The sequence below is a fragment of the Cynocephalus volans genome, chromosome 6, assembly GCF_027409185.1.
Source record: "Cynocephalus volans isolate mCynVol1 chromosome 6, mCynVol1.pri, whole genome shotgun sequence".
NCBI classification, from domain to species: Eukaryota; Metazoa; Chordata; class Mammalia; order Dermoptera; family Cynocephalidae; genus Cynocephalus; species Cynocephalus volans.
Window position 1 is genome coordinate 145,107,949 of NC_084465.1, and position 26,007 is coordinate 145,133,955.

General features: G+C 38.6%; 1 protein-coding gene across 1 annotated transcript in view; it reads left to right on the top strand.

Annotated features, from left to right (window-relative positions):
• The first annotated feature begins 5,908 nt into the window (after window positions 1-5,908).
• The window catches only part of APBB1IP (amyloid beta precursor protein binding family B member 1 interacting protein), a 49,112-nt gene continuing 29,013 nt past the window's right edge, over window positions 5,909-26,007 (top strand). The window contains exons 1-6 of the mRNA XM_063100918.1: window positions 5,909-5,980; window positions 10,312-10,399; window positions 13,656-13,948; window positions 15,548-15,625; window positions 21,394-21,553; window positions 23,402-23,523. Of these exons, the coding sequence (XP_062956988.1) occupies window positions 5,909-5,980; window positions 10,312-10,399; window positions 13,656-13,948; window positions 15,548-15,625; window positions 21,394-21,553; window positions 23,402-23,523 (813 nt within the window). The remainder of the gene's footprint in view (window positions 5,981-10,311; window positions 10,400-13,655; window positions 13,949-15,547; window positions 15,626-21,393; window positions 21,554-23,401; window positions 23,524-26,007) is intronic.

A 26,007-nucleotide genomic window follows, 5' to 3' on the forward strand; every position in this document is an offset into this window, starting at 1 on the left:
ATATTAACTGACTTCAGATTGAATTGGGAAAAAAGGAAAGCCATTGATAATGTCACTCAGGTTGTACAGTAGCTATTAGAATTTCTCTCAAAGCAATTAAAATTTTGGGTTTGAAAACTGATTTAGGCCTACGTGGATGTGAACCAATTTATCTATATAAATGTCAGTGTTTACTCACTTGGAAAGCACTGAAGAAAGAGGAAGTAGTGATACAGGGAGTGAGGCTTCACAAACCTCCAGCTGTGACAGCAGCTTAGAAACAGACTTTTGGTTTAACTGCCCTGATAGTTATCAGACACATGGAATCTGGACACCTCTAAAGACTGCCAGCTCTAGAATGTCACAGTTCTGAATGCTGTACAAAAGGAATCATGTCTAGAGTGCAGCCAGTCGAGTGATGGAGCTTTCTGAACAGCTCGACACCTGGGTGTTAGCCCAGTTCTTCCCGTTAGTCTGGGAAGTTACTTAATCTCTCTGGGCTTTCAACAAAGCATTTTTGAACCCAAAGATGAACAAGATCTGACCCTTACTCAATAACAGCTCCCCATCTTCTAAAAGATTCTAACACAGCAACAAAAAGAGCATGATTCAGCAGGGTAAATACTGTGGTCGAGTGCTCAAGCCAAGTCCTTATGCTGTTTTGTTTAAATGTCACAACATTCCTATGAATTATGTGTTATTATTCTCCTCATTTGACAGACAAGGAAACTGAAACCCGGGGAGATTACATACCTTATCAAGGTGTTGGTGGGGCCAGGATTTCCTAATATGTTTACCAAGTGCACTGGATGGCAAATTTCTCTACTGGGTATGAAGACCCCTGTTGAGGTGTTGACACGAAAGCTGGATTTTATTTATTTATTTTTCGAAAGCTGGATTTTAAAGGATAAAGAGGTTTTTATGAAGGAGAAGTGGACAGAGGAGGATATTATTTAAAGGGAATAACATACAAAGACAAAGAGAATTGTAAAAAGCCTGCTCAAAGACCCTCAAGGGCCCTGAATAGCTAGAGTTGAACCCTGCAAAGTAGGTTGGGGGCAAATTAGAAGGATTTTGAAAGTCACTGAGCACCTGAGCTCTCTCCACCTGGTCATGATCAGCCACAGAACATTTTTACTCAAGCGAGTAACGTGTTCAAATTTGTATTTGGAATTGGCAGCAGGAGTGGTGAGAACTGAAGCGGGGCCAGGAGGCTGGAGGCTGGCTGAGATGATGAGTTTCTCAGCTGTGGCTTGACAGTGAGAATGAAGGAAACGTGAAGCCCTCCACAGGAAAAGCCAGAAGATTTCCTAAATCAGACTGATAAGTGACTGACAAATGGCCATTAACCAAGACAGGACACAAAGAAGGAACGTGCATGAGAGGAGGATTAGTGAGCTGCACCTGCTTAGATGGAAATGCCAGGGGAATATTGAGATGGCTACTCTTAGGGGAGCTACTCTGACAGATACAATAGGGGCTGCCCTGATCTAGGTCTAAAATCATGGCTGGAATTGCTAATCTACTAGGCAGTGAAACCTGCAGCCAAGCTGAGTTAAATATGCGAGGTTAACTTTGCCATAGATATAAATAGATGTCCTGTCTAACATATACACCACTGGCTGGCCAGTTAGCTTGGTCAGTTACAGTGTGGTGCCGATAACACCAAAGTCCAGGGTTGGATCTCTGATCTGGACAGCCAAATACATATATATATATATTTTTTTTTTAATGTATCAAAGTGCTTTTATATATATCAAAGTACTTAGGATAGACTTTTTAAATTACATATATTTTGAAGCTTATATATGTGGAAAAGAGAAATTATTTGAGGCTAAAAACTAAGGCCTAGAAATGTGAGCTGTAGGGGGATATTGAGCCTTAGGGAAAATTCCCTTGTCATTCAGGGCATCCAAGGCAGGGTTCCAGCCTGGATGTGTGGCTTCAACCACAACACCCCTCATCAATCCAAAAACATAATAATAATAACAAAATCTAGTGACAAAGTTCTATTCCAATTTTCTTTTCATCATCAATGTGTTGTTCTTCCCAAGACAGGAAACAAACTGAGAAATGACATACTCACAGAAGGATTTTAACTCCACCCAGTCTATGTGAACATGGCATGTTTTGCAACATGTTTCTTCACTGTGATCCCTCCACCCTAACTCTTTGAGCTGCTAAACCAAATAACACTTTTAGCTTTTGGGGCTGGGTATTTTTTTTCTCTCTCTCTCTCTTTTAAACTTTATTTTGACCTTTGGAAAATACCCCACACGCAAAGAGGCACAGCCCTATTTTTTCACACTTGTGTGTGAGTGTGTGTGTGTTTGTACTTATACTTGTGACTCTTGTCTGTCCTTTCCAAAAATGAGATTTTCATGCTGGGGAGGGTAATTGTGAATTTACAGATTAATAAAAATGTATATGTTTAAAATAGTTCATAATTCAAATGTCTTATTATTTTCACCAAGTATGCAACTCTTTTAAACTGTGATCCATTCAATAACAGATTTACTCGTGACACTAGATTTACCGCACAATTTTGATGTTGACTCCTTTTAATAATTCAGTAACAGACTCTGGTGGAAAGGCATGCAAGGGCAGGGGGAACGATTTCTACCAGATGAACATAAAGACCTCTCCTTTCAGGAGAGGTCGCGAGCATGTGCTGTCATTTGAGTTATTTCCATCTTAGGTGGGTGATTCACTGCAACGTGTCCTTAACCCATTGTCTGCCAGTGATGTGTACAGGCTGGAAAACTAAGGTCTTTGGGCTTAATGGGTTTTTCTGACTCATTAACGTTGCATTTCCTTTCGAGACTTATTCTTCATCATTTTTAGTGCTTTTCCAAAATTATGGTTTAAGAGAACACATCAGTGGCAGGATTCTTATGCACATCATCTTTGGTTCCTGTAAGTTTATCCTAACACTGGCTGACAGTTTTCAGGTCAGCTATCTATTTTTCCCACTCCAGATGGAGTATTTTTATCTTATAAAAGATCTGAAATATGTTAACACTAAATACTTATTCTTAACTTTCCCTGTTAATAATAATTCATCTGAAGGATTCCTCTATTTTGCCACATTATTGTACTGCATGATACTCTAATGGAAATACATTCACATGGGCAGTTTGGGAATTTTATTGTTTATTCTGTTAATTTTTCTTATTAAAGTAATGAGTGAGAAATCTATTACAAGATTGTTAATACCATGTTGATTTTCTAGGAGACACTTTGTGAAACCATGGGTATTTTGCTTACTTAAGTACTTTCCTTCATTTTGTAGGACATTTGAAGAAGGGAAGGTATGATGCAGATACTTTGTAAGCAACTGGGAGAGGGTAAAACCACACGGGAATGAATCCTCACACTGACTCCCCTCCTCTACCAGAGGGGGGCTCACCTACAACCCTCATCCCTTCTTCTGGCTGCAATAAGCACTTTTAAACCCCAAATCCACACACAGTCACATGAACATCTCCATTGACCTCCACTGATGATGAGTTCATCCCTCCCTGACCTCTCTGACCTGCACACATAGACCTAGACCTGGGCTGCCTGCCTTACCTGTCACCTCTGTACCTGAGTGCACACCTGCCTACCTTGCTTAGGTGGTCTGACCATGAGCATTCACTGAATGACTTCCTTGGTTTCAAACCTGTCCCATGTGTATGTCACATCTGATTCTTTGAGGTGTGACTGCTACTAAGGAATGTGCTTGTTCCATGGTATCTAGATCTCTCTTGTTTTAACTAAAGTTCCCTTCCCGGCCCCTCCAGACCAACCCAGTTTTGCAACTACCAGTGTTCCTGGAAGACACATCCTCCACCGGAAGGCAGAAAAAGTGTTCTGTAAAATTACCATATCTCATAGCAATTCAAACATCCCTCTTCCAATATAAAACATCCAAAACTTAAAACCTGAAATGACTATTGAAAGTACTCAGTAACGTAGCTCAGAATAGCTTTTGTATTTCACAAGAGAGAGATTCTAGAAGGAGGGCGAAAGAAGAATTATTGTGGCGAGCAGGAAATTCAGGTGGAAAATACTCTCAATCCTGTTCAGTGAGGGTGGTAAATTTGTGTAAGGGGAAAAAATCATTTTTCTTTCTTAAAATTGGGTGAGGGGAAAATATATGATGGAAAAATTAAGCAAGAGGATTTTATTATGTCAGGTTTTCTGAGTAATAAACCCAAGATAACTATCGAGGATAATTTGGGAAAATTAAGCACCAGCTTTGCAGGGTGGATATTTGGAGGATATGCACTGATTCACCCAAAATGGTTTTACAGCCTCATCCCTTCTGACTGCTTGGTGACAATGCTACACTGGGTGCTAAATGATATTAACTCTGGATTATAGAACAGTTTTTGGAACATGGTTAGTGCTAGATAAGCAGTATTGTTATTTTCATCATGACATCACTTTACTTTAAAGAACTGGGACATTTAAAAATTATTTGAGTCATTTTTAAGGAAGAGTTAGAATGAAAAAGGTATTTTATACACATATTTCATAAAGAGAGAGAGACCCTGACTAGCTAAAACTATTAAAAATGAAAATATGTTACCACAAAAGTATTAGTTTGATGTCACATTAAAGGGTGAAGTATAGGTTTTCAAGATAATTTATTCAAAGAAAGATAGATCTGCCTCAACTTGGCCTATTTCAACCAAATTATTTTAAACAAATGCACACACACACACACATGCAAACATAATAATCATATTAAGGTTTTGAAATATCTTTATCTTTCCGAGTTACATACTAAAATATTAATGGAAAAACAGTATTTATCTCAAAATAGTCTAGGAGAGGATATAGGTAGATTTAAATTTAAAAGATCGACCATGAGTTGATAATTGTTAAAGCCAGACAATGGGTACGTAAAAATCATTATATTATTCTCTCTGTTTTTGTATATACTTAAAAGTTTCCATGTAGAAAAACTGAAACACAAACACACATATATACACGCTCAGGCAAATACTGTTTGGCTTAGATGATACATACTGATCCTCTACTCTCCCCAGACATTTTAGTTTGAGCTCTAATTGGCATTAATCTACAGTGTTTTAGAGCATTTAGGACCCTCAGAAATGATCTGCAGCAAATTCTTCATCTTACAGATGAAGCAGTGATTCCCTTTACCAAACTACACACCAATTAATGGCTGCAGGAGGACTAGTCATGTCTCCAAATTTCCTAATCCAGCCTTGCCAAAAATGTGAGGAAAGCAAACAGCTAGTCACGCCTCATGGGGCATCCACCACATATTGTTGCAACATTTTTCCTCTCTTGGACAATTTCTTCATTTGGTTTAGACCAAGAAAGGTTATCCTATAAAAAAAAAATGTTTTTTTCCCTCTCTTTTCACTTGACCACGTGGCCATTTTAGTTCTAAGTGTTTGCCATTCCTCTACTTCCAAATAAAGGTACCAAAAGCTGTTATTTCAGAGATATCTCTGTAAAGCAGGGAATCGTTTGGTAAATAGGTGTGCTCCTGACATATTTTGATGTAAGTTTTTAAGTGGAGGTGAAGTTCTACGTTGCTCTGACACAATCATCTGCGGTATAAGGCTTCCTCCATTTCTAGTAAAGTGTCCTATGAGAGGTGAATTCCTGAAGGATGTCTGCTTTGTCTATTTGGCCCCAAGGAGACTGGTTTAACCTGGAAAAGCAAAGTTCAAGTGTTGCTCTGAGGCAGTTCCCAAGGTTTGGCTCAATCTTGGGCCAAGCAAATTGGATGGAGGGAGGTTGGGCATGAAATTTCTGGCTGAAGGGAACCTTCCTCTCCATGTGATTCTCCTAGCTACTTACCTGTCCATGGATGGGACAGTTGGAGAAGAGACAGAGATGTGAAGATTACCTTAGGATCAGGCTATTACTAGACTGTTAACATTTGGATTTCTTCCTTTTGCAGATGGGTGAGTCAGGGGACGATATAGACCAAATGTTCAGCACGTTATTGGGAGAGATGGATCTTCTGACCCAGGTAAACTCCCTTTCTTAACTTCCAAATAAGAAAAAAATGGGGTTACAGAAATTGATTTTAATGTGACAAGAGGGCTGTCTTTAATAAAACAACTGGAGATTGACAATATTATATATTCCTGATGTAACTGTGACCGTGGTGGGGAAAAAAATAAAGCTTTGTTCTGATTACATCCTTCTGAGTTCAGTTAATTTCATACATTGATCACACATGCATTCTGTCATGGCAATATGCTTGTTCATGGTGTCCAAACATTTACCAATGCAAAAATATTCCCCACGCATAACCCTCTTCAACCACCGCCACTGAGCAATTTCTCCTGTGGGTACTCTATAAGAACAGCTAAGAAAATGACATCATCTTAAGATTTTTACCAGCCTTTAAGGAAATGCTACATTTTAAAGGGCTAAATAGGAGTTATTGTGGTCTATTCATTAGACTGTACGAACTTAGTCCTGTCAAAGGAGAGTGAAAGCCACTCAGCCACAGGCTGCAGGTCTGAGAAAAAAAAAAAGCCACTGGCACCAAGACCAGATTGACTCACAGGTCACCCCACTATTAGAGGTCACCCCGGTGGCTGCTGACCCAAGGACCACTAACCCAGGTTACAAGGTCAGGTAAGCTTTAGTGTGTCTTGCAATGTTCTAATAAGTGTTTCTTTGATTCAGAGGGTAGTCAGCTCGCCACTATCTGCATAAGATATTGAAATAAGAATAACCCAATATTCCTAAATAAGACAGGGATCTTAAAAAGTTTTCTACAAAATAAATGAATAGTGTATGTTTTGAAAGACTATTTATTTTAGGAAAAATAAACCGATTTTAATTAGCATCTACTTTATATTCCCAATAAAATTCAAGTAAGTTTGAATTCGATGAAAGAAGGGACAAAATATGAGACAATAGGCTTGCATGAAAGGGTGCTGGTTTAAAATGTGAGTGTTAGGATAGTAACCACATTTCTGTAGATGAGGACTTTGTTCTTTCCTCCTGGGACAGGGGAGAGTTTGAGTGAACATTCGTGGTCTCTCTCTGCCCATGTCCCTCACTTCTGCAGCCAGGGGAGAAGTAACTGCCTCAGATTGACCAGAGTCTGGGATTTTCATGGGACCACTGTTAAGTGTTATCACTGTGACTCACCAAGAGGCAGGGTCCCCCTCACCCCCACCCTGAGTCTCTTGGATTTGCCTTCACTGAAGGTCCTTTTGGTTTTTGCTCTTTCTTTGTTGTGCCCAGGTGGGTGTAGTCACAGGGTGTGCTTGGCTAATACAGCACTCCTGACAGGTAGGTCCCAAGATCTCAGGGTAAGGAAAAGACCCTGCCTTGTCCTTAAGTCTAAAATCTGTTCTTCAATTTGGCCATTACTGCTCTTTGAGATTATTGGGTATTTTCCCAGCCATTAGAAAAGCTGCTGTTTTAATATCCATTTGTGAATTTTGTGCCTTTTCTATTTTTTAAAATTGGGGTGTGGTTTAGACAGCCAGATAGGCCTTCCTAGTTTCCCAAAATAAGCAAAAATTAAAGGGACCTAGAATGTAATCATCTGATTTTAATTTTTTTCTTTTGAAATAATTTTAAGCTTATGAAAAGTTCAAAGAATAGTACAAAGAACTCCCATTTATTTTTCTCCCAAATTTCCCATAAGTTAACATGTTGTCTTATTTGCATTATTATTTTCCCTCTCTCTATATATATATATGTGTGTATATATATATGCATATATATAAAACTTACTTTATCTCCTGATAAAGGAGGCATTCTAAATAAAAAGAAAAAATAGAATTATTTAATAAATGTGTTGGAATAACACATCTGGGAAGTTAAAAGCTGCATTTCTGCCTCACACCTTATACCCAAATGAGTTCCATGAATCAAAGATTGCAATATATATAGAAAAGAACATGGGAGAAATCCTTATATAATCTTAAGATATAGGCTTTCCTAAGCAAGATATAACACCCAGAAGCTGTAAATGAAATATTTAAAACTATAAAAATTTTAAATTTCTACATGGCAAAAAAATAAGCTATGAGTTTATAATGATACCAAAAATGAACAAAAACAAAGTTTCTTTATTGGTCACCATTGGAAATTGCCAGAGCATTAACTTACTCTGAAAATTGATAAAGAGAAAGAATCAAGCATTTACTTAGTTTTTCTACAGTTCTATCTATTTTTAATACAGTCCTACTGTATTTCAGTCTAAACAAATAATTGGTGAGAGATAGTTCTTTTTTGTAGAAGAATTTCAGTTAATACATTGAAAAGGAATGAAGAATTAGAAAATCACTCCTATACGCTGTATTGTTTCATTTCTGTTGCTTATAACAGAATACCTGAAACTGGGTGATTTATAAGGAAACAATATTTATTTCTTACTGTTTTGGAGGCTGGGAAGTCCAAAGACCAGGGAATACATCCGGAGAGGGCCTTCGTCCTAGTGGGGTGACTCTATGGCGATACCGAGTATCCCATGATGAGAATGGGCTGAGCAAGACAGCTAACCTGCTCACTTGTTCTCCTTAGAAAGCCATCAGAACCACACCCATGACAACCCATTAAACCATCAATGAATTAATTTTTTCATGTGGGAACAGTCCTCAGGATCTGATCACCTCTCAAAGTCCCCACCTTTCAATTACCATAATAGGATTTCCCACCCTCTTAATACTGTTACAATGGAGGTTGAGTTTCTAATACATCAACTTTTGGGGGACACATTTAACCCATAGCATGCAACTTCTAATGAAATACATTTAAAACATGGTTTTTAAGAAGGCGAGTATAAAGCGGTGTTCCCAAATTTCAGTCATTCACCATTCATGGTTTTTGGCGTATCTGAAACCCACCTGTCTTATTTTCTTAATATTTGTCTTTAATTGATTTTTTTTTAATTAAACTTCATCTCAAGCAGTTGCTTAGATGTTCTAACTTAATTTTTTCTTTTTAAGCATCCAAATTGGTACATAATAATTTACATTTTAAATATTTGTGTTTTTGTATACCACATAAAATCATTTCACAGACCACACCAGATATAGAGAAATGCTACATACATGACTTCATCTTGGGCTTTGAATGACTTTCCTAAGATTAAACGGCCTCCTTCCTAAAATCAGTTTCCTCTCTCTTTTTTTCCTCTCTATTTTACTAGATTTCTGTTGTGTTGCAAATTTATGTATTAATATTTTGATAGAAAACTAGTTCCAATGTCATTAAATAGCAGAGTAAATTATATTCCCGAGAAAAATCCGTTGGCTACACTAATTGTGATGTAGAATTTTTAGTTATAACATTAAAAAACAAACTCAGTTAATGTCTTTGTACTTTCACTGAATTTTTTGTTCTGGTGTCTGCCTCATAATTCAGCCATCAAATACCCCTTTTCTGGTCAATTTTTTGCATGTTCATTCTATTTTTAAAAATGAATTCTGGGGTTGTAGTCACTTTTCCCTACACTTATTTTTATCCTTGATTCTAACTTGATTGAGTCATTTTTTAACATCTTCTTGATTAATGGTCTTTTTTTAAAAATTGAAAACTGGCTATATTTTATTAATTTATTTCCCATTGTACAATATTGGTTTTCTTCAAATTTTGAGAAATGAATAAGGATATTATTTACCAAATAGAATTAATATCAAAGGATGCACTCACTGTCATAAAAACATTATATATACGAACAGGTGAAATCACTTCTCAAATTATAGATAGAAAAAAAATTTTTTTGGTGGCTGGCCAGTATGCGGATCCATATAAAAATATTTTTGAAAATTTAAATTATGAATGTAATATAACTTTTAAATCGTAAGTCACTTAATTTCCAAATAAATAAATTATGTCATTTACAAAATTAGTAACTTCTGTGTCTTAGTTTCTTCTTAACAAAAGTATTATTAGGTAAGAGCAACTGTATAACATTTTACTGTGTAATGGCAGATTGCACCCTGGTACAGCTTTTCTCCTCTAAGTGACTAGATGTTTCTTTCTCTGATGTCATTACTTATAGAAATATGTATATGGTATGTGTTCGTCATTACAAGAAATTTTTTCCATTGTTCATAAAAATTTACTCAACCATCTCTTTCTCAGTCTTCTCAATTGACATGTTCTGTTTCAAGATGTTTCTTCTAGAGTAATATTTAAGTTGTAATTTTCTGTAGGGAAAAGCAATTGCATAAAACATTTTAAAGTAAGGATGTGGTTCTTAAAGGACATACTTAGAGAGAAAATGTGTAAATAAAACTAGGTTTTACTTGCTGATTTAAATGTGCTGCAGAATTGTTTGTGTCATGAATAAGTTGACATTGGGGCTGTGATCTGTTTTCACAGAGTTTAGGAGTTGACACTCTTCCTCCTCCTGAACCTAAACCACCCAGAAATGAATTCAACTACAGTGTGGGTTTTAAAGATTTAAATGGTAAGCACGGCAATGTCTTTTCTCAAGTCATTTGAAATCAGAAAAATGACTAAAATCTGTATGGAACTATAATTTGAAAACAAAATTAAAGGAACATAACTGGACATCATGATAATAAATATCATTGTTAAAGTCTTGAATTTCAGTTTGTGTTTTATTGTGTCTGGATTGACAGAGCCAAGAAGATATTTTTGCCTTTAATGAAAAGTGTCAAAATTATCTTATTTTTTGAAGTAAGGGGAGTTTCTTCTTATTACTAAGCCCATAGAGTAACATGGAGTAGCATAATAAAACATTAATAAGGGTCAAGTTAAAGGATAAAAATGAACTGTCCAGTTCATATTGATAATATATGAATGGATACTTCAAAGTATAAAATCTTTTATTTAAAATGTAATATATTTAAATTTATATATAATTTACTCTTTTCAACATGTTTTAATTCTCCCTGAGATTGTCACTTTATTTTATTAACAAAAATCTCTCCTTATGTAGTGCAGGGACAATCTATAGCTCATGCGCTATTCAAATTTACAATAAATCTCGAATAATCACTTCCAAATTAATGTGAATTCATGGCAACTCTTGCAAAAGGTTTGACAAAGACTTGCAGGTCCTACCAAAAGTATGAGCCAAAATAAGAGAGAAGTCTAGTTACAGAAATCTAGTTCCAAGATTTATTTCCATCCCTCACTGGGTTTCTTTGTTTCTATAATTTTCATTAGTTTTTTGATATACCATTAGGTGCCAATGACTGTTTTTTGGCAAATTATAATATACCTCTTCTGATTTTCTCCTTTTCTACACTCTTTTCTATTTGCCACATAAACTTATTATTCTGCCAGTCATTTCCATCGTGATGGTAACATTCACAAAGTTTCAAAAAGGCAATACACTTGTAAAATTACAACAGCAATAGATATCATGTACTTGTGTGTATTAGTCCATTTGTGTTGCTATAACAGAAATACCTGAGACTGGGTAATTTATGAAGAACAGATTTATTTGGCTTATGATTCTGGGACAGCTGCATCTGGCACGGGCCTCAGGCTGCTTCTACTCATGATGGAAAACTGGCAGCAGCCAGTGGGTACAAGCAGATCACATGGTGAGAGGAAGCAAGAGAGACAGAGGAGGTGCCAGGGTATTTTAAACAACCAGCTCTCACGAGAAACTGATAGAGCGAGACCTCACTCATTACTCCCCCACCTAGGGAAAGCACTAATCCATTCATGAAGGATCTGCCCCGTGACTCAAACTGCCACACTGGGAATCAGATTTCCATGAGTTCTGGGAGGACAGCACATCCAAACTCCACCACTGTGCATGTGAATGTTGCAGATTCAGCCTCGCCACACTTGTTACAGCTGAGGGCTTTAAAATCAGTTTGATTAAAATTAATATTTAATTAATATTTCAGTTTAGTTGCAGTCAACTCAACAAATGCTTTCTAAGCACTAACTCAGTGCCTGCTATCAAAAAAGTACTGAAAATGATAGGAAAAAAGAAACCCAGCAATATATAAACATAGTAATATTGCAGTACAGTAATAAGAAACTCATCTCATTAAGGAAGTACCATGTAAACATGTGACCTGATTTGAGTATTAGACAAGACAAAAAGTACCAGTGTGTATGAAAAATTAAATTTCTTGGGAATTAAATTAGGAATAGATTTTTATAATGTCTTCCCTTTCAAACATTGCTAAAATGACTTAAAAATATTTTGCCCCAAGTCATTCAGAGAGTTGGTGATAAACTTCAGAATCAAATCCATTTCTGTCTCATTCCCCAATTCCATATTACCTGATTCTATATTAATAAATTTAATCTATATTAATAAATGTAGGGGTCTTTATTAATATATTAATAAATAATATAATAATTTAATATATTAAATTTACTTTGGAAATTGTTAATATAAGTAGCGTTGTGGGGATTTTGTCCCTAAAACGTTTATAATGAGTTAAAAGGCTTATATGTCAGTAATCACAATGTGATTGATTACATTACCTTAGGAAATTATGAATAGGCTTCATTAATTCTATATATATTTTCTCTGAAAACATTTTTAATTAATTAACTTAATTTTATAAAGAAGAGTTTATTACAATATAATAAACTCATTTGACACATTTAGGACATCCAAACTTTTTAGTCTGACTGCTGTGCACTAGAACTAGTAGTATTAATGTAATATGCTACATGCTACATGGTGTTTATGATGATGATGTTTGGCAATAAATTATTCATTTCCACTGCTCCCATTTCCTCATTCCCGTTCATCCTACGCAGCTAGAATTCTCTTCCTCACGGATCACTGTCATCCTGCCCGTCCTTCATTCATTACACTCAGCACGTAATGTGTGCCTGCCCATCACAGTGCCCTGCTAACACCAGTCATCAACCCCACTCCCACTACACCATGCAATCTAATCAGCTTTCAGGATCACGCATCTAAAGTCTGATCTACTACGGTGATCTCACACTTGGAAGAAATTGTGAGGTGAACGCGGCTCACTCCCCCTTGCTCTGAAAATCCATGTCTGCCCTTTCTTTTAGGTTAACTCCCAGCCTACTGTCTTCATAAAGTCTTTACCGTTTAATTCCCTGAAAAAACTTTTGTACTTCTTAACACCTTTAGTGCTTTAATTCCTGCTGTTTATCACTCATTGCTCTTTCTTTGAATGTGAGATTGGGAGGTGAGCCTACAGAAGCTCCATCTTCACCTCAAACTCTCAAGGCATATTAGACCCCAGCTGGTTAAAACACACTTTCTTCCAAATATTTTTATCAGCCATACTCTGTCCGCCCTGTAAACACTTGGGGAGAACTCCCCTTCCATCTCTTTCCAATATCCTCCCTGCCCTACTTTTCTAAAACTCTAAGATCTTGCACTAGAATTTACGTGAATTCCCTACTTATGCATCTAGTCCTGTGTTTCGACTTTATAACTGGTATGTGAGGTGCCCCAGTGTAGAGAACACATTTTCTCCTTTTCTTTTCTTGGAGTTAGAACTCATTCACATTAAGTGCTCAGTAAATGCAGCAACAATCATTTTAGGAATTCCTATACTTGTATGTGTGCTAATGAATAAAAATATTCTCAACCTTTCTCCTTATAACAAATCAAAATAATGATTCCCCCTACACAAATATTATTCTCAAAAGTTTTTTGGTTTGTTTTTTTTTTTTTTTTTTCAGTTTTTCCAGGTGCAAATAGTTGTTTTTATCATTAATGTGATTTTCCCTATCAGAGTCCTTAAATGCCCTGGAAGACCAAGATTTAGATGCTCTCATGGCAGATCTGGTAGCAGACATAAGCGAAGCTGAGCAGAGGACAATCCAGGCACAGAAAGAGTCCTCTCAGAACCAACGTCATTCGGCATCTCTGGAGGCATCAAACGTATGTGGGGCAGCCTCTCTTGGTTACGGAGGAAATGTTGCTGCAATGAGTGTCAGCCAGTATGAGGACAATTTGCCACCTCCACCAGCTGATCCTATGTTAGACCTTCCACTGCCACCACCCCCTCCTGAACCTCTCTCTCAGGTAAATTCGTGGGGCCACAGATGACAGGACCGGTCACTGTCTTTGACTTTCTTTGAAGTGATCATTACATTCATAGGTCTGTATGCCCAAAGCTCTGAGATACCAAATACAGGGACAGCTAGAGTGCGTTCATTGCAAAGCCGGAGCCCTCCATAAACAAGACCCATAGGTGTGTGTAAAGAACATATTAGGACCATATTCAGGATTTATTATAGCTTGATGAAAAACTATATTTGTATGCAGAAAATCCCTGATAATACCCAGCCTTTGGGGGAACTGTTTTATTAACGTTGTATGAACTGTGGAACTGATTTATGTATTTCCATGTTTTTGAATTTGGCAGCTCTGATACATCTAAGTACCACTTGTAATGTCATGGTTGGGGAGGGGGTGTTATAAAGCAGACGGGTGATGAGTGCTCGATATTAATAAGCTTCTGAATATTGAAAAACAAACAATTGGAAAGTCCATATTGTCATTATTTGGGATATTAACTCGTAATATGTCTCTCATGAAAGCAAAAAGAGCACTTTTAAGAATTTTTCTTAGAGTAAGCTGTTTAAAAATATTTTAGAGTAAGAACCCAGTTCCATTTCCTGTGGCTTCCACCTTTGTTGTACTGTGTGATAATGATCAGTGTTTATAAATGTGACCCTAGTGACCCTGACAATTGCTACAATGTCTTTTGAATGAACAAATATTAAATATAAATCAAATATTAAGTTATACTCTATCACACTCATTGCTCTATTGTGTATTTGTTATAGAAAATTACTTGAAAATTGTAATAAATACAGAGCCGAGGCTCTTCATGTAGGGTCATGAAGATTTCAAGGGGGGTATGAATCCCCTGAACGTAAGTGCAAAGTTGAATGCATATGGGAAGTTTTACAGGCGTCCTCACTTTCAACGCTTTCTTAAAAGGGCTTGTGGCTCAAAGAAAAATTTAAGAAGCACTGTTATAAAAAGATATATATCTACTTTCAAGTAATTAGAATGTAATTAGAACAGCTCGTTTCCTCATCATTATAAATAGGTAGGAGAGGCTTAATTATCCTATTCTCGGAATATTAACTTGCAAAAATCAAAGGGCTTTGGGCTCATAAAATACTCACTTTTCTGCCGGCTCCATGTGTGTTTGTCAGTGCTTTTTTGCTGAATTATAAGTGTAATTTTGAGTTTAAGTCTTAACTTTTGGGGAATTAAGGACCCCTGTAAGGATCTAATCCAAACCAAGAATCCCAAAAAAGACATCCTGATCCAAAAGTGTGTATATTATTTCAGGGAGTGCTTAAATCCCTTGAGATGGAAACATCTATAGACTCCTTAGGTTAGATGCCAGTTTGCGAGCCAAACAGAGATTTCTGTGATCTCAATATGTGAAGCACTCTTAAGGTCATCTTTTTATCTTTTAGGTTACTGTTCCCAAGCTATAAAGGGTGACTGCCTTCTATATCTTTGGGTTGAAGATTTTTTTAAATTCTGAAACTTGAGCATGGGAAATTTGGTACCTTTTGTTTACATAAAGTAACGAAGACAGGAGTAATTCCTTACTGGTATTATTCAATGGACTGTGTTGATTATCTTGCTATTTCACAGGAAGATGAAGAAGCCCAAGCCAAGGCTGATAAAATTAAGATGGCTTTGGAAAAACTGAAGGAGGCCAAGGTTAAGAAGGTAAACTATGAACCCCTTTTGCATGGGGGAAATTAAATGAATGACAACTTATTGTATTTAATGATAAAAATAAAATAAAAAACTTTAGTGGTACTTTCCAAATAGTTGTTGGTACTCTCCAAATAGTTGTAACTTTAAAAAAATTTTTCAAAAGAAAGATAAATTATACAGTTCTTCTTTCTATAATCTGTTAGCTCATTTGTGATTGATAAATAGAGGACCTTTGTTAGTATATATGTGCAAGTTTCCTTGGCCTGTACATCATTTTTTGTTGGCTTATGCATAGTTTTTCCTGGGAGCTGGAATAATGGGAGTAGAATCACACCTTCAACAAGAAAGGAAACGCCCCTTGGCTTGGCTGCTGCACAGGCAGGGGGGGCCGTTCAGTCCTATCTTAGAAACTTCGAAAACAAGCTTGTACATTCAGGGCTCCCTCGCCTGAAGGGCGCTCCCTGGAGCTTTGCACAGCTCTCGGCTTCCAGTAGGTGGAGCCACCTTCTGTGCCCGCCTTAACTGGGTCAGAGCTCAGCTTCTACTAGCCGCCTGTCCTCATTTTCACAGTTCCTTCTGTGCATTTTCCATATCTCCTGGGGCAGACGCTAGCCCCACTGCCTGCCCTGGATGTCAGGTTATCTCTCGGGGTATCAAATGTTTTTGCTGGTGCTCTGTTTTCAAAGTTGCATAGGTTTTGAGTGATCTGCTCCTGACCCTGCTTTCCCAATATGCCTACAATTTGTGCATCTTTTGCAGAGCATGGGTTTTTCAGGAATGGATGTATTGTGTTATAACAGAAACACCTGTATTTAACCTGATAATAAAGTATACACCCAATAATAAAGTGTTAATAATAGTTAATTTGGCAAATTAAGGGAAAGAAGAAATGGTCTTCATCTTATTTAAACTGCGGAAGCATGTAACAGCTCTGAGACTCATTACAAACTTTTTACTTAACAGTTGGGTGAATTGTCCTTTTTGTATAGGGCTTTGCACTTTATATTCCCATGGCCCTTTTACAGTTCTTTGAATGAACTTGTTGATTGATAGTCAATAAACATGCCTTGACAATCCCTGATTCAGACTTTCAAAGTTCTTCTAGAAGCTTCCTTTCAGATCAGTCTGGCTCCATTCATTCCAAACATGCCTAAACATCTTTACCGTTTTTCTCCCCTGCTCTCTACATGTAATTAGACTCCCTGGTCAATCACTGGAATTATACGTCCTCCCTGCCTGTCCCTTCTCTCAAACCCTGGTTAAATCCACCCCTCCTCCTCAGTCCTGAGCCCTCAGGGCTGCCTGAGCTTCTCTGGTCCAATGCTCTTCCACTAACTTACAAAATCATTTGTACCTTGTCCTTGATTTTAAAACTTCCAAAACCTCTTTTCTCATCCACCTTCTCAGTCAATGATTTTGCTGCCCATTTCCCTGAGAAAACAGAAGCAATCAAAAGGAAAGTTCAACAAGTTGCTCTCACCATCAGGTTTACCTGCTTACCTTCCTACATCTGTGCGCACATATCCCATATTCTTTCCTGAAACTATGGATGAATCGTCAACTGCTGCCTAAGACCAGCCTCTCCTCTGTGCTCCAGTTTCCATTCTCCTTGTCCTCCTTTGCTCAGAAGTCTCCAATGGCTGCCCATCTGGCACGGTGAAGCCAAATCCTCATGGTGGTCTACAGCCCCTGGGTGATCTGACTGCCCGCCATCTGCCTGCCTCCTCTCCCAGCCCTCTCTCCCTTGTTCACCCCATTCTAGCTACCTGGTCTCATGGCTGCTCCTCAAACCTTCCTCCATGCACTTAGCCTGGGGACCTTTGCACTTGGTGGTCTCCCTGCCTCTTCCCCAGATTCTCAGCAAGTTCACTCTGTCCCTCTTTTCAGTCTTTGGTCACCTTCTCAGTGAGGCTCTCCCTATGTAGCAATGCACACACGTCCCCAATACTCCTTATCGTACTACTTTGTTGTTCTCCTCAATGCTGATCTCCATCCTACATACTATCTACTTATTTATCATATTTATTGCCTATATCCCCTCCCCAAGCCCACAGAAGCGCCTCCAGGGGGTTTGTCCCTTTTCTCCACCGATGCCTCCCCATGTCTCAGAACAGGTGCCAGGGATACACAGAGGTGGGCACAGCAAAGGTAGAGTTCAATTCTAGTGGGGAGGTGAGTGCTACAAAGAAAGTAAAACAGGAGGAAGTGATGGAGTGTCCAGGCGACTCTCTTAGATGGGTTTGGTGATGAGCAGGAGGACGTAACCCTGGAGCAGAGACCTCCAGCCAGAAGCAGCTGCTCCATGTGGCTGTGCAGGGGCAGCCCCAGCAGAAGGAATGTGAAAGACACTCAGGAAAGAATGAGTTTGGCAAGATGGAAAAAACAAACTGCTGTGTGGCCCTTGCTCATTGAGCTGTTGGTTGAAAGCAAAGGAAGGAATCAAGGTCAGAGCAGCTGATGGGAGCCACAGAGATTCACAGGCCAGAGAAGGAGTTTGGATTGTATTATAAGTGCAGTGGGAAGACATCTGAGGATTTAAACAGGGGAGAATGAGACGAATAAATGTTTTTCAAAGATCATGTTGGCTGCTAAGTGGAAAATGGATTGTAGGGGTAAAGGATGAGGGTAGGTAGTCTGTTCTGTAGCCCTCTCTAGCACAAAAGCTGACACATAGATAAACGTGTTGAATGGAGCTACAGACGGACAGTAGGTGAGGCTGGGCTGTAGCAAGTCACTGACTCTGCCTTTGGAGATAAAAAGACAAAAGAAAATGAGTAAAAATAAAATCCATAATTAGACTATTTCAAAGCACTAGATTATTTATAAAATGAGGGCCACCTCGTATATGTTTTCAGAGGGAAATGAAAAGAGAAGTTGTTTCTTAGATAAAAAGATAGAACTGGGAGATTCAGTCTGTGCATTCAGCTGGGGATTAAGAAAATGGGAGGAGGTGGCAGCTGTGTCCTGCCATGTAGCAGAAAGTGAGAGAACTTTGCCATAATTTAGTTTAGATGAATTATAACAGTGAACACAAAGCACGCCTTGCCTTGATTCCACCAAGACGATGTAAAACAGAAGCCACGCTGATGGGTGGGAAAGGAAAGAAAATTATGAAGATGAGTTGTATATTCGTTCTGATTTCAGACACTCCAAATGTATTTCTTAAAACAGAAGGCTGTCTGTGGCACAGAGTTTTACAAAAATAACTGAGACATACTCGTACATCAAGAAAGCAATTGAGATGAACTCACACATAATCTGCAACATGTTTTTAAAGGATAGAAATCAAGTCTATCTGAAGTACTTTGCCCTCAAGTATTCTGTGAGGTGTTGACATCATTTTGAATTATGAATAATGTACACAGCTTGTGGTACAAAGCTTTTGGAACTAGAAAGAGAATCAGACTCATTCATTACTTTTATTTATTTGTTTGTTTTAAAGCTCTGTGACACAGGAGAACAGTTCCATTTGTAAATCTTATTGTACAAGAAAAAAAATATGCTGTTAATGATTTAGGGCTAGGATATTTTTGTGTTACAGCTTGTGAAAGAAAAAATAAGAAACTCTAAAAACTGCAAAATATTTAATGGATTAGAAAGGTGAAATTTTTTCATTCTTGAATATTTTGCCCCATATCATATAGTGTAAATATGAAAAGGACTTAGCTTGTTAAATCACATTACTGTAATTTAGTTGCTAAGTCACATAACATGACTATGATTTGGTGTTGTTATGTGTTGGTATAGAGCTACTCTTCAGCTTTCAAATGTGGTGGAAGCTGTGCAGAAGAGTAAATATAATTTCTTCTTTTTAAAAGTCACCAGCTTTCTCTTGGTTTTTTGTTTGTTTTCTAAATTCTATAATTGTGGACATTCGCAAGTACATCTGGATTAAATCTAGTTGGCAATCTCTGCAAAAAAAAAAAAAAAACTTGCATCATTGTCAAATTATGTGGTTTAGTATTTTTTTCCTATATATATAAAAAAAGAAAATACTAACATATGTTTTATTTTCCCAAGAATTCCTAAGCAGAACTGAAATATGGTCCAACATCATTCATGTTTTTATCAGGAAGTTTAAGTTTTCTAAGCCCTAACATTGGTAGTGTTTCTTAGTACAAGTAGCTGTTTTACAGTAATAATTCTCAGCAGACAGCAGGAAGTATGCCTTCCACAGAAAATAAATCATAGTGAGGACTGCTGTTTGAGGAATTTCTGTCGTTCCATGCAACCCTCCCCAACTCATTTCTAAGGTCAGATGAATACATCTTTGACACTGTGGTACTTGGGCCTGTCGTTCTAAATACATCAAAAAACAAACAAAAAAAGCGACTATCCAACTACAGGTTTCTAGGCTACAGGTTTTCAAGGGAAAAGAGTATTCTTCAGGCAAGCCTTGGAGAAGGGTCTGATTTGAATGGTCTCCAGAGGAAAAAGTGCACTCTTAACAAGTCTACATTTTTGATTCTTAGGGGTGGTGGGTGTTGGGAGGAGGAGGCGTAGTGTGGGTGTTTCAACTTGTGGTCTGGCCTTCTCCTCACCCAGATGTTTATCACCATGCACAACCTTCCGTTGCTAGCAGTAACTGCATAACAATCTACAGGAACTGTACTCTTCACTCTGTTAACTACACAGTGTTTTCAAGGTCAGGTTTGGTAGGAAGGGGACAGAAAGGACATGTTCCCAGCTGCTCAGAACCTAACCCAAACTTTTGGAGAGGAAGAAATGCTACCAATTTTATGGCCTCTCTTTCCTTTCCGGGTCATCTAATCACTTTTTAAATAATTATAAGTCTCATTGGTAAATAACCAGGTCCAGTCCTAGGCAAATGCACTACAAATATACAGGTATCAAAGAAATCCAGACCCTAGCTGCATTACTTCATGAATTAATTCTGTTATATTACAACAAAAGCGTGGTCTTTCTGGGGGATCAGGAGTTTTAGTAACTGACAAGTTGCCTAGAAAGAGCCAGTGATACCCTGCGTCCTTATAAGAAGTAAATTCTGTTCCCACCAAACCTCCAGATTTGGAATGAAATCCCAATCAAACTACCAATTTGACTGTGAATTCAATTCAAAAGATTTTTTTTTAATGGAATTAAAAGGAAACAAAATCAATCATTTGCCCACACGCCTCCAGAGCCGCTCGTTTCTCTGTCTACATTCATTTCACTCAATCCACCTCTGATCTCAAACGTGCTCTGCTGTAACACAATCCACCTCTCAGTAAGGTCTCTCAGTGACACTGCATCACAGTGTGTTCTGTGGACCTTCAAAGACTTGTAGATTAACTAACTGGGTCTTACCTGGTGTCTTCAGACTCTTGGGTTGCATGAAATGGGACCCAGCTCCAGCTGAGCAAAAGGGAAGAATTTATTATAAAGATTCAGGCATGACTTTCAATCGAGAAATGCTGTTGGGCCCCAGGATGAAACCAGAACAAATAACAGAAAAATGTTGGGAAAGCAAGAAGTCAGAACTTCTTTGGTTCTGTTTATTTTCTGTCTCTCCGACCAGAATGCAAAGTCTCCAAAGGCTGGGCAAGGACTGTGTCTCTTGTTTGCTTTCTGTTTTTGTGAAGTGGTTCTCACCACTTCTCCACCTCTGTATTCCTAGCACCTAAAACCAGTGTCACACAAGTCAGGTTATATTGAGTGAGTTCTCAGAATACATTCTTACTTAAATTTGCAGAAACAATAGCAACTTTGAAACCTTAATCTTAGTGGCCTGCTCCAGTTTCTTAAGCTTACTGGCTGCTCCGTGGCTTTATCCTCAGCTCATCATCAAGGTGCACATGAATGACAACAGCACAAAGTCACTGATGGTGGATGAGCGGCAGTTGGCCCGAGATGTTCTGGATAACCTTTTTGAGAAAACTCACTGCGACTGCAATGTAGACTGGTGTCTTTATGAAATATACCCAGAGCTACAAATTGGTAAGTCCCAGCCCCAGCAATGAACTGCAAAAACCTTGTGGGTTTGCTTTATGATGGGCTTTGGTCTATTCTTAAGAAGAGCTTAGTTCAGGGCTCTCAAGATATCCCATTTGTCACTTCCTTTGTGGCAGATTTAGTGCTTGTCTCATTTCTTTGTGCTGAAGAGACTCGGATTGCAGCAGGTGGCCCGACCTTGGGGGATGTAAGCATTATTTATTATTGTCACCTCTCCAGTGGTTCCATAAGGGAAAGAAAGTGGCAGGATGGTGCTTCTTACTGCGTGCTTAGGAAGCTGAGCAGATTGTGGGAGAGCCCGGGTATCTGTCAGCTAATGTCTCTTTAGAGGTCGCTCCTCAAACTACGGTGTGACTCTGCCTCAGGCCCCACGTTCGTGCTCATCTCCCCTTCCTCCTTCCACACTTGCCTAATCTCTGACACTGTCTAGAGGAAGAGGCTCAGCCCCGGAGAGCAAGGGACAGTTGGTAGAAACTGATGGAGTAAAAAAAACACAAGGCAATTAAAGAAATACTCTGTTAATGCTCATACACAATAGCACTCACAGGACAGTTGTCTCCCAGAAGAGCTGAGTGGAACACACAATCACCTGTTTTAGAAGCTTTGGGTGAAAGTTTTTTTCTGGAAGAAATGGTCCCCCATTATCCCCAGGGCATGTGTTCCAAGACCCCCAGTGGATCCCTGAAACCACACATAGTGCAAACCTGGTTGCCATCAATCAAAACACATTTCTGTTCGTGTCCTCCACCCACAAATTTAGTGCCTTTTCCATCTTAACTAAGCACTTATCACGCACCGTGGCTGTAGCGTTTGCAGTTCGTGGTGCATCAGCAAAACTAGCACGAATTTCTTTCTCCTTCACAGTATCATGGATAGAAAATTCATTCTTGCTGTAGGTCTTAGGCAGCCTCAGCATTTTTTTTTTCTATCTTTTTAGTTGAGAACTTTCACCTTTTCACTTAAAGGAAGCACATTACAGCTTCTCTTTGGCACATCCCAATTGCCACTACTCTTGCACTTTGGGGCCATGATGAAGTAACATAAGAGTGACTTGAACACAAGCTCTGTGATCTTGTGGCAGTCTGTCTGATCACCAAGACAGCTACTAAATGACTACAGGGCAGGTGGCGTAGACAGAGTGGATCTGCTGGACCAAAGAATGATTCACATCCCGGTGGGACAGAGCGGGACAGCACAAATTTTCCTCATGCTTCTCAGAATGGTGCACAATTTAAAATGTATGAGTTGTTTGTTTCTGGAATTTTCTATTTAAGATTTTCAGACCAAGGTTGGCCAAGGGTCACTGAAACTGCAGATAGCAGAGCCACAGATAAGGGGGAACTACTTTTGACTAAGACAGTCCCTTGAAGTTTTCTTCAAGTCTATGAGGCAAGGAGAAAAATGAAAGCCTGCCTTCAGGTTTCAGTTTGGTTCAGGTATTTGTGCATTGTTTTTAGAGTCTTAGGGAGTAATGTTTTTAGGGTACACATTGGAGATCTTGCAATTTCCTGCCTTATTGTCCTCTTCACAGATGGGATGTTTGCCTCCACTTGGGACAATTTAGAGCAAAAAAATGCTGACATGAAAAAAAGTGTGATTGCTGAGCGTTGTCACTGTGTGTTACGGGTTTTTTTATGCAAGATAAATTGAAGATCTGACACTGAAAGATACACGTAATAGGGATATGACAATGTGACATTATGTAAGAATTAAGAATTTTAGAAGCCTTTGTGAAAATTATGAAGCATTGTGTTTAATTCAATAATAGCTTGTATCGCAGCTGGAAACCATGATGTCTTGGATCTGAAAGAATAGCTTTTCTTATTTTATCAGAGAGGTTTTTTGAAGACCATGAAAATGTTGTTGAAGTCTTATCAGACTGGACAAGAGACACAGAAAATAAAGTGCTATTTGTGGAGAAGGAAGAAAAATATGCTGTATTTAAAAACCCCCAGGTAAGATGACCTGTATTCTCATATTGTTAAACTCTATAAGGTATGGAAGATCTTTTTTTAATGTCACCTGTGTACTAACCACACCATTTATTATCTCAGAACTATGGCAAATGTATTCCTTTGAAATAAACACAAACTCTTAGGCCATATGTAAACTAAGAGCCCTATGCAGGGTACAGAAAGAAAAGAATCCACTTTGTTTCTTTTCATTTAAAATCCCAAACGTATCTATCTGTCGTTTAATCTTCCTCTTCTGTCCCTGTTTCTGTTTGGCTCCATTACTCCAATATACCTTAATGCACTATTAGTCATTAATGCTTCCCGTTTCAAAGATGCTCTTCTCTTTGTTATTCATATTTGGTGCTTATTGATGCTGGAATAACTAAAGGGAGCTATGGATGAGGAAAAATATTGCTTTTTCTCCCCTACAGGGTCTTCATGCCCAGCTGGTACTACCTCTTTTGGAGAAAGTGGGGTGGAGCAGTAGAATGTTACTATCCTAATAAAAGCAACTTTATTTAAAAAGCCCACTGTGCAAAAATCAGTGATGTTGCCTGTGAAGGAGAGAAAAGATTTCTTTTCTCACCCGTCACTAGGTTCATGGCTGAGGCCCCTATAACAAAAGACAGATTAACATGAGAAAAGCATGCAAATCTATTTAATGTAAGTTTTACATGACTCGGGAGCCTTCAGAAATGAAGGCCCATAAAAATGTGGAAAACTGTGTATTTGTGTGGACAGTCATGCAGAAGTATGATTGGAGGACAAAAGGGTATGATCTAATAGGAATAAACTGGGGAAGACAGCAAGGCCTGTTTGTTCAGATTCTTCTTTGTGTGCCTGTGTCTTCGGAGTTAAGGACATTCCTTTCCTTTGGGTATAGGGCGCATCTCTCATGAAGGTCTTATGACCTGCTTTAGAGGAAGGTCAGAGAATTCTTTTATGGCCTGCTGTAGGGGAGAAGAGTGGGAGAAAGCCAGAGACACCCTCTTGCTTCTGCTGTTTGCTCAAATGCCAAGGTGCCATATATTGGGGTACCGTGTCCTGAACCCCATCACCTGAATCAAAAAGAGAGATCTGAGGACTGAGGACTGGGTCTGGAGATGGCAAATTCTTCCTGTATTAACATTAGCCATTCTTACTGCTAGGAGCCTTAAGAGTCTGTTTCTCAGAGAAGGTGTTGGTCAAGTCAATTCATGTAAGATTGCGAGCTTACTGTCCTGCTTTTTATTTCTTTTAATAACTTCTCTTTTCTGACTTCAAAAATACTATCAATTTTTTTTAAGTTGGAAAATTCAGGAACATGTAAGAAAGAAACTTTACATCACCCATAATCCCACTCTCTAACAATGTAATCACTATGGATATTTTATGCAATTTTTATTCCATAGATTGTTCTGTTTCTTAACTGAAATTTGGTGGTAGGTCTGGTTTACTGTTGGCTGCGTGAATAAGGAGCAGAAAGGAATGCTGCTTCTTCTTCCTCCCAGGTGCAGAAGGGTCCCAGCCACAGCCTGCCAGCCACTGCAGGAGAAAATTACCTCTTGGCATCTATATCAGTCCATTTCTGTTACTTAAAACAGAAATACCAAAAACTGAGTAATTTACAAAGAAACCATACTTATTGCTTACAGTTTCAGAGACTGGGAAGTCCAAAGTCCAGAGAACACATCTGGTGAGAGCCTTGTTGGTGGGAACTGACTCTTCACGGCAAAGCAGCATGTCACATGGCTGATGGAGAAACAGAGGGAGCTTCTCATGTGTTCTCCTCTTAAAGCCATCAGAACCGTGCCCATGACCACCACTGAACCATCAATGGATTAATCCATTGACTAGGGCATGGTTCTCACAATCCAATCACCTCTTCAAGGCCCTGCCTTTCATTATCATAATAGGATTTCCCACACTCTTAACACTGTTGCAGTGGGGATTAGGTTTTTAGTACATGGACTTTGGGGAACACAATTCAATCTATAGCAGCATCTTTCCTCCATTTACTTCCAACCTCCCTCTACCCACCAAGGACAATCTTTAACCACCCAGGAAAGTCATGCAGTAACCACCTTTATGGTCCCCAGTATGAGCTACTCTGTTAAAGGAAGGTCTGCCCATGGCTTTGGTGCCCTGGTCCTCTCACTAGCCAGTGTGGGCATGTGTGTGAGTATCAGTCAGTGTTTGATGCATAAAAAACAACCTCAGAATCCCAGTGGCTTATAGCAACCAACTCTCCTGAGTCTGCAAGTCATCTGTCCTTGGATCCAGAATGCGAGTCGTATTCAGATAGTTCCACATGTCTTTTATTGTCCTTGGACAACATATACCTGTGACATGTTCTCCTCATGGTGAATGGCAAGAATGTGGACAAATGAGGGGAAACACATATGCCTCTCGAGTCCTGTGCTCAGAATTGGTGTATTGTCCTTCCACGCACATGCTATTGGCCCAAGCAAGTCCCATGGCCAAACCCACCACAAGCAAAGCGAG